Source organism: Limulus polyphemus, unplaced genomic scaffold (genome assembly GCF_000517525.1).
Source record: "Limulus polyphemus unplaced genomic scaffold, Limulus_polyphemus-2.1.2 Scaffold519, whole genome shotgun sequence".
In the NCBI taxonomy this organism is placed as follows: Eukaryota; Metazoa; Arthropoda; class Merostomata; order Xiphosura; family Limulidae; genus Limulus; species Limulus polyphemus.
The window spans coordinates 351,749-361,692 of record NW_013666129.1 but is presented as its reverse complement, the minus strand read 5'-3'; the positions used below and the strand labels follow the sequence as shown (position 1 = coordinate 361,692).

The window sequence follows — 9,944 nt, the reverse complement described above, 5'->3', positions numbered from 1 at the left end:
CCTGCTTAGTTTATGATCAGACATGACTTACCAGAAGTGAACGTGTGTGCTTAATCAGCCAAGAATTCGTTCGTTTGCTCGATACTTGCTAGATAAAGGATGCAGTTGTCATGAAAACAGTTTCCTGCACGCTATTTTCGATAGACCGTTCTACTTATAACATTTATAGTAATATCATAAAAGTTGATACTGCGCAGGAAGCACAAAGTTTCATAATGGGCTATTTGTGCTGTGCTCAACTCAGGGATTGATCCTCGAATTTAGTGCTATAAGCCTCAGACTTACCACTAAACTACCAGGGAGGAGAGGGATTTGTCTTGAAGTAAAGAGAATATCTAAACATATTTAACTAAAAATATTAATTAATCTAGAGTGAAAACTGCCTGAATTAGTTTCATATTACCGATAAAAATCAGTAGACTTAAGTAAATCCTTCTTATTTACTATATACAGAAATACAATTATCCCACTGAAAGGAAATGGGTGCATACTTTCAAGTAAGGAGAGATAGCTACACCAGTCTCTTTCTGTATCGACTTGAAATCCTGTTTTTGTTTTTCCACCTCACTAGTCATTTGCTCTTCCCCCACTTTCTAAACCATTAGCCCCCTCTTCCGCCCTTCTCAAAACGACACGAACTCAAAGTTCAGTATCTGGCGTACCAAGTGCCTCGTGCTTCAACGGTCTGTCCTCATACTGCTCGTTCCTTTCGATAACGTGCATGCTTAAAGTCCTATGGTGATAACCCGTGCGGAAGACGACCTGCACTACACGTTGGCCAAACATTCTTGAAGACTGGCCGAAATATTTATGAGCGTCCGGACAGCTAGCCAATCAAATAACAAATTTTTGTTCAAAACCTTCACGTTGTCCATGCGAGGAAGGATGCTGCTAAATGTGATATTTTCTGTCAATCTGAGTTGAATAAATTTCGAACGACAGTTACAAGCCTTGCGTAGAAAGAATTGGCTTAGTGACACGTGGACTGAAATATTCCTACAGCATGAGGATACTGAGGAAGCTATTTACACGCACAACATGAGGATATTCAGGAAGCTGTTTACACCCACAACATGAGAATATTCAGGAAGCTCTTAAGCGGCGCTCAAGGTGAGAAAGGTTTCGTTCTCCCTCAACTGTTAACCATTTTATTATGAAGTCTGAATATTGATGTTATCTCAGAAAGTGTAATTGAGCAATATTTTGCAAGAAATTAATTATAATTATTACAGTTTTAAATTGTTTGGTTGTTAAACACAAAGATACACAATGGAATATCAGTGCTTCGTCCACCACAGGTATCGAAACCCGATTTTTAGCATTGTAAACACGCACACGTACCGTTGACCCACTGGAGAAGCTATAATTTTAAGAAAGCACCCACCTTCGTCCTGCCCGGACTGTGAATTTGAGAATTCGTGGGTCGCATCCCGTGAGTGCGCTTTAAGAGTGACAGTTAAACCACACTGGTCAGATAAGATTAGTTCAAGAATTTGCGGTGAGTGTTGTGGATTTACCATTTACAAATTCCACATGTACAGTTTACCACAAAAACGAAGACTGATTTCGGACTTCAACCGGAGTAACTTTCAATGAAAATAATGCTTTTTGGTGATATCCAAAACAGTTTTTATACCTTTTACTTAAGTTTTAAACATACGTGGGTGCTTATGCGCATCACTAAATCTAGCTGTGAAATTAAACGACTTCAAACCTTGTTTGATCTGAAACATTACAACATTACAAAGGACTGTGTGTAATAACAAAATATGCGTAGATTAATAAAATGAATAATATTACCACAACTTTGCCCTAGATGCAAATTTAGGCTAAAATTAAACACACTTTTGAAGGAAGTGCTTTATTCCTTACAGTTTCTAGGTAACAAGTGTGACTATATTGGTTATTCTTTCATTGATGCATCATACAATGAATATTACATTTCTCTCTATATACACACACACACACATATATATATATATATATATACTTGCTTTTAAGATTATTCGTCTGGTTAGATTTTGAAATACATCTTATATTTCTTGATTTATATTGCATGTAGTACTAATCTTAAGGAAATTCCTGCAGTGTGTTTGTTTTCTATTTTTTAATATCGTATGAGCGTTTTGTTAGCGGAAAGAAGTAAAGATTTTACAGATCTCGGAAGTTTCCACGCTGCTCAGTCCGTTACATGTTGCTGTTTTTTTTTATCTTTTTTCATGCTTAACTTTAGTTTTATTATTACAGTTATCAGATGCGGTAGTACGTAATATTTATAATAAATGCCAGGCATGGACTTGTACTTTATAGGTGTGTTTTTTGCTTACGATACGGCTGGAAATCTAGATTTTTGTTAAATCGAAACATCTTAATATTACGCAATAACAAATGTTCGATTTTTACTTAACTGGTCGGGGGCTAACTACGTTATGAAACTGGAATTTTCAACATTTACATCACCCTACGCATACGGGGACTAAACGCCAGGTCAGACACCTCTGTGGTACTGGTATAGCCGTCCTTAATTTTGAGATACTGACTAGAAAAGAGCAATCAGACAGAAGCATCCACCGCCACAAAGGACCTTTACTCGGCTCTTTCAACCAAATAACGGGAATATCTGCCACTTTCATAATGCACCCACAGTTAAAAGTATTAGCAGCAACACGCCTCGAACCTCAGACTCTTCGAAACATAGCCCGACACGCAAATCATTAGCTTTTGAAGTACGTTATTAACTGTACAACTACATTTTCACCGTATTAGTTAAAATATATATTATGATATGTACTAGTTTTAGTTATTAAAAAACTACGTTGCTAGGAACTATTATAATATGTAGTAGTTTGAGTTATTACAAACTACGTTGCTAGGAACCGTTATGATATGTAGTATCTTGAGTTATTAAAAAACTACGTTGCTATGAACTATTATAATATGTAGTAGTTTGAGTTATTACAAACTACGTTGCTAGGAACTGTTATGATATGTAGTAGTTTGAGTTATTAAAAACTACGTTGCTATGAACTATTATAATATGTAGTAGTTTGAGTTATTACAAACTACGATGCAAGGAACTATTATGATATGTAGTAGCTTGAGTTATTACAAACTACGTTGCTAGGAACTGTTATGATATGTAGTAGTTTGAGTTATTACAAACTACGTTACTAGGAACTGTTATGATATGTAGTAGTTTGAGTTATTACAAACTACGTTACTAGGAACTGTTATGATATGTAGTAGTTTGAGTTATTAAAAACTACGTTGCTAGGAACTGTTATGATATGTACTAGTATGAGTTATTAAAAACTACGTTGCTAGGAACTTTTATGACATGTAGTAGTATAGTTGTTAAAAACTACGTTGCTAGGAACTGTTATGATATGTAGTAGTTTGAGTTATTACAAAATACGATGCAAGGAACTGTTATGACATGTAGTAGTTTGAATTATTAGAACCTACGTTGTTAGGAACTGTTATGATATGTAGTAGTTTGAGTTATTACAAAATACGATGCAAGGAACTGTTATGACATGTAGTAGTTTGAATTATTAAAACCTACGTTGTTAGGAACTGTTATGATATGTAGTAGTTTGAGTTATTACAAAATACGATGCAAGGAACTGTTATGACATCTAGTATTTTGAATTATTAAAACCTACGTTGTTAGGAACTGTTATGATATGTAGTAGTTTGAGTTGTTGACAAACTACCTCTCTAGAAAGAACTAAATGGCTAACTGATTAGCTCATTTGGTAGAGCGATCGCTTGGAGTACAAGAAGTACCGACTAATGAAACACTACATATATACAGAAAGTTCTATATTGTAGTTGCAGTGTGTTTTTAATCCTTTTGAGTCGTTTCTTTAAGATCTGTTAATGATATTTGTTCCTTGTGATAGGAATTTACTGAGTGACGAACGGCGTCATTTCCTCTGCTAGAAGCAGCGCTTCCTGTTTGTGATTTCAAAATTCACAGACTAAGCCCCACAAATATGAAAAATATTTAAATGTTTTCGACTGTCGGTTAAGTCGCTAGGTTAACAAGGTTATGTTTTGGTTGTTCTTTAAAGGCGTAGTTCACTTTGATCTGAAGTTAATATCGATTAATAATGTGAACGTTATACACGTTGTCGTTAAAAAGTATTGAAAAAATGTTGTGGACAGTAGCTATATATTCTTTAGGATAACAGGAACACTAATCCAACGTTGTCAACAATTCAGTAGTTTGACAAGATCCCAACGCCAGGTAAATTTGTTAGCTTCTGTTTCTACAACGTTAATAAGATCCCAACGCCAGGTAAATTTGTTAGCTTCTGTTTCTACAACGTTAATAAGATCCCAACGCCAGGTAAATTTGTTAGCTTCTGTTTCTACAACGTTAATAAGATCCCAACGCCAGGTAAATTTGTTAGCTTCTGTTTCTACAACGTTAATAAGATCCCAACGCCAGGTAAATTTGTTAGCTTCTGTTTCTACAACGTTAATAAGATCCCAACGCCAGGTAAATTTGTTAGCTTCTGTTTCTACAACGTTAATAAGATCCCAACGCTAGGTAAATTTGTTAGCTTCTGTTTCTACAACGTTAATAAGATCCCAACGCCAGGTTAAATTTGTTAGCCTCTGTTTCTACAACGCTAATAAAGTTCAAACGACAGGTACATTTTCTAACTCCTGTTTCTTAATAAGATTCCGACGCCAGGTACGTTTATCAATTCTTGATTGAACTAGGTTGATAAAGTGCTAGCTCAAGGTTATAATTCATTTTTAAAGATTTCATGGTCGGGTATTGCACATGAACCATTCAAACTTGATACCAATCGCTTAGGTATTTTTATTTTTCAGAGTTCGCCATCACCATGGGTAACGAAAATGGTGATGGATAACTGATGATAGTGAACTGTATAATTAGCAAAACATTAGTAAAATCCAGGTGTGTGCTTTACGTAAGTTTAGAAAATATGTCAAAATTACAGTTTGTTAATATAGTTGAGTACGTTATATTAAAACGATTTTAGCGTCTCACCACGTCGTCACACTCTACGTATCCTCGTCTAGCCATGGGCTATCTGACGACCGTGCAACTTGAGAATAGCCCAGCAGTGTAGTTTCTATTGCAATAGGCTCTGTCGTAAGGCTGCCATGTTTCAAACATACAGTTCCTCTGGGTATACTTTTCCTAACACATCTAACACCCGTTTAAAAAGTTTGTGCATGAAGTAGCATAAATATCCATTCATTATTCAGCTGCTTGAGGTATGCCACAGTCGAACTGTTATATCGTGGAAGCATCTTGTGTACACGTGACTTGTGTAATTTTTCCAGGCAGAGATCCTTCTTGATCGTGTTGCATATTGTTGCTTGGGTCACGTGGACGACTTTTTCCACTGATCTTTGTGTTCGTGGATTCTCATATGTTACAATTTATCGCATTTGTCTTACCATGGCTTGGGTACGACTTATTGCAGGTCCCTTTCTGGATAATCCTGGAACCCCATGGTAACCCCAATTTTTTTGTTTTCCAACGCCATAAAGTAAAAAAGATATTTCCGTCTTAGAAATTGTAAAACCACGATCAGAACATTTCTTTAATACTGAGTGTGTGAATAGTTCGCGTCAGAAAAGGCTTTTACATACCCTTCCCAAAAGCGATTAATTTTCGGAGGCAGCATACTACTTAAGAGTGGCCAAACTATGTCAAAATTTAGCTCTGATACAATTATTTTCACCGCGAATTTATATAGACTGTGGTTATGACTTTATTATTCAAAATAGTTTTAACATAAAGTACTCTACTTTGTATATATAAACAAAGAAAAGTTTGTGGGAATATAGACGTGCAAAGGCGTATACTGAGCAAAAAATTCTAACTTTGAAAATGATTAAGAGACACAAGAAATGTTTGCATACAACATAAAATAAAATAGTTATCTGAATACAAACAAAAAGCTGATTTTCGTTAAATCTTGAGCCATATTTTTTAGATATTTGATCAAACTGCCCTTTTCTTACTTCATTTAGTCTTTTAATTTTAATTTCATGAAATAAATTGAGTGTTTCGTTTCGTTACCGATATACCTTTGTATATATCATTCTTGAAATTGTATTTTAAAGAGAGTTGGGCGTGCCCTAAAAGCTAAAGTTCCAGGATTGTGAATTCGAGGGTTCATGGTTCACGTTTTATTTAAATGTTACCGTTTTTCATTTGGCGCGGTGGTTTATTAATGTCTCTGTAAGCTAATCAACAGTAATTTAGAGAAAAATCTTGTTTTTTGTTGAGCACACGAGAACTAATTCCTGCACGTTCCAGATGCTCATAAGGGTATGAAATGCGATCTAAGTAGGGTTATATCGAGTGTATTCAAGCATGCAGAAATCTATGGGTTGATACTTGCATGCATGCATACAAGTTATCTATCAAGATTTCTTTACAAACTTAGACGACCATATCCTTTTACAACCTACTAATCTGGCTGTTTATGTCTGGACGTAAATACTTATTAGGGGAGTTCGATGCGCTGGTGATGACCGGAGTTGTTTTTGTATTACGCGAGGTAAAGGAAACACGTTTTTCTTTTAATAATAAAGGAGTGTTCAGTTACCTGTAGAAACTGACCTCTATGAAACTCTGGGATTCATTTTTGTATAATATTTTAGAACATCTCGTTTTAAACTTGTGTCACCATCCTATGTACTGAATGCATTTCGTGTCAGGTACACATCTCACAACCCCATGTTAAGTACACACATCACCACCTCATCCCAGGTACACATGTCAGTTATAAAAGGCATCACCCCATGCCAGTTATATATGCCACCACCTCATGTCAGTTATACATGTTACCACCTCATGCCAGTTATACACGTCACCATCTCATGCCAGTTATACATGTTACCACCTCATGTCAGTTAAACATGTCACCATCTCATGTCAGTTATACATGTTACCATCTCATGTCAGTTATACATGTCACCATCTCATGCCAGTTATACATGTTACTACCTCATGTCAGTTAAACATGTTACCACCTCATGTCAGGTACACATGTAACCACCTCGCGTCAGTAATTCATGTTACCATCTCATGTAGTTATATATGTCACCACCTCATGCCAGTTATATATGTTACCACCTCATGCCAATTATATATGTTACCACCTCATGTCAGTTAAACATGTTACCACCTCATGTCAGGTACGCATCTAACCACTTCGTGTCAGTAATTCATGTTACCATCTCATGTCAGGGACTCGTGTTATTTTTGCGGTCAACATGATATTGATATATGATTCAACTTACATTTTAGGTTTCCATCAGTTGAATATCATGGAGTTTAAAATACACCTTTTTTGAAGCTTGTTACTTTTATTATTTTTGCTCATAACCAATAAAATAGCGACGTTAACAGTTTACAGAAAACCTGAAATGTTTCGCAATATGTGTGGAAATACATGAATATATATATAATTTATGGTAGGAAATTTGATCTATCTGTAACATATAAGAACACGCACTCACACATCTATATTATATGTATATTTTTGAATTTTAAACATATGCATATGTATGTGTATTGAATAAAGCCGACCTTGTCTGACTTGTCCGGAGGTGTTTTCTTCTGGACGAATCACATGACAATTGGACTTCTCGTGCAGTAAAATAATCTCGTTATGTGATACATTTATTTCCTGTGTGATTCATAAGGGGTTGTTGTTTTATTCTAAGCCTACTGGTAGATCCGAGGTATACAACACAGCTGTGGTATGGTTATAAGTTTTCCTACGTAATTTCACGTACGGCAAGAATTGGTTTGTTATTTTGTGTTGTGATAATTAAGATACAGAGAATTACAAACAACATAATATACCAAATAAGCTATTATGAACACAAGAAATATACCCAGGAGTTTGATCAAGCCGAGCGTTCATCTGTACTAACACATCGTATCTAGATATATATCGAAGGTCAAGAGTTACAATAAGCCTTTTAACTCTGTCTCTGTGACGATGTTTTAATTAGCAATCAAAACTTTTTGGTCTGTTTGATTAACACTATACATGTTAAAGTTCCTCCTTGCCCTGAATAGTCACTTATTAACCTGTTTTACATTTGTTTTGGTCCCTCGGTGTGTCAATGATATATTTGCAGACTTCCAGTGTTAAAATCTGGAGTTCTATTCCTCACGGTAACCAGAAGGCAGATTGTCTGCTGTATAGCTTTGCGCTAAAATTAATAAAGAAACATTTATTTTATCTCCAACCTCAGTATATTGAATTTTGAAGTAAATTATTTTTATTATTAATTAATTTTAAGTGATATACACTGAAATTACTTTCGTAATGTTATGGCAAGAGCATCTGTATTCACAACTGCTTAGAAAACACGTTATTAAACTCAAATATACTTTAGTGTACGTGTGCTACATTAATATAATTAGTTTTAGAGATAAAGCGTATGAATTATACTTTTAAATAGTCACTGACTTGGAATATCACAAATTATATGTCTTTAATGTTTTTACTTCAGCAGATTTACTGCATATATAGCCAATACAAAATGAGCATGATAGTCACTTTCGACTTATAGATGAAAGTAGAAAATGACCGGAAATCAAAAGACACAAAAACCATGAAGGGTATATATATATGCAGATCCGTATTTAGGTCTGAAGGGAGGTAGCCCGATACGCCACCTATTAATATGGATTATTCGTAAAAAATCTGCTGTAATTTTCTCTCCAATCACAAAAATTGAGAATTTTGAAGAGAGAGAGAGAATAAGTGAAGCTCAGGCTATCACTTGATTTGTAAAGGAATGAGTTAAACTAATAATACAAATGTTACTGCAAAAGAATGAGTTAAACTAATAATACAAATGTTACTGCAAAAGAATGAGTTAAACTAATAATACAAATGTTACTGCAAAAGAATGAGTTAAACTAATAATACAAATGTTACTGTAAAAGAATGAGTTAAACTAACAATAAAAGATGTGAGTGTAGAGAATGAGTTAAACTAACAATAAAAGATGTGAGTGTAGAGAATGAGTTAAATTAATAATACAAATGTTACTGTAAAAGAATGAGTTAAACTAACAATAAAAGATGTGAGTGTAGAGAATGAGTTAAACTAACAATACATATGTTACTGTAAAAGAATGAGTTAAAGTAACAATACAAGGTGTGGTTATAAGAGTGTAAAATAGTCTTGTATATTTAAATGAAATTATGTGACCTATGTGGTTCTTCAAGATTTGGTAACACGAATTTCTTGATATTTGTTGTATTTGCTCTTTTCCACGTGAGTATACTAGATACAAAACGAAGTTAAGTTTTTCTTTTAAACTTTTAACAGTAAAAAGTAAATCACAACCAAAGGAAAAAAACATGAAATTATTTAATTCAATCTCTTGATTTTATGAATGCAAGATCAAATATATTAATCGGTCAATGATATCTATATTGTTATACAAGTATATACATTTTTTGCCAAATACGACTTTTTACAGGAATGGGCGACGAAAGACGTCATAATTCATTCTATAACATCATTACTTTTTTCATTCTAAGACGTTTCTTGTCGTTATCACAAGGTCTTAATCGTACACTGCCAGTAATTTCTCAACGTCTATTTTAGGTCAGAGGTTATGTGGGCTTCACATGCCGAAAAACTCTAACCAGTAGCAAAAGGGCTTATGCCATGAGTTGTGGATTCTCAGTGTCGTGAGTTGAGTAGTTAAACAGGACTGAGGAAGGAGGCAGTTACACAAAGTACTGCAGGGCTGAGGAAAGAAGCAGTTACACAAAGTACTACATGACTGAGGTAGGAGGCAGTTACACAAAGTACTGCAGGATTGAGGAAAGAAGCAGTTACACAAAGTACTACATGACTGAGGTAGGAGGCAGTTACACAAAGTACTGCAGGATTGAGGAAAGAAGCAGT

General features: G+C 34.8%; 1 protein-coding gene across 1 annotated transcript in view; it reads left to right on the top strand.

Annotated features, from left to right (window-relative positions):
- Positions 1–762: 762 nt before the first annotated feature.
- Positions 763–9,944, top strand: part of LOC106458812 (glutamate receptor-interacting protein 1-like) — a 95,698-nt gene continuing 86,516 nt past the window's right edge. Inside the window, exon 1 of the mRNA XM_022385162.1 lies at positions 763–1,110. Within this exon, the coding sequence (XP_022240870.1) occupies positions 1,074–1,110 (37 nt within the window). The 5' untranslated portion in view covers positions 763–1,073. The remainder of the gene's footprint in view (positions 1,111–9,944) is intronic.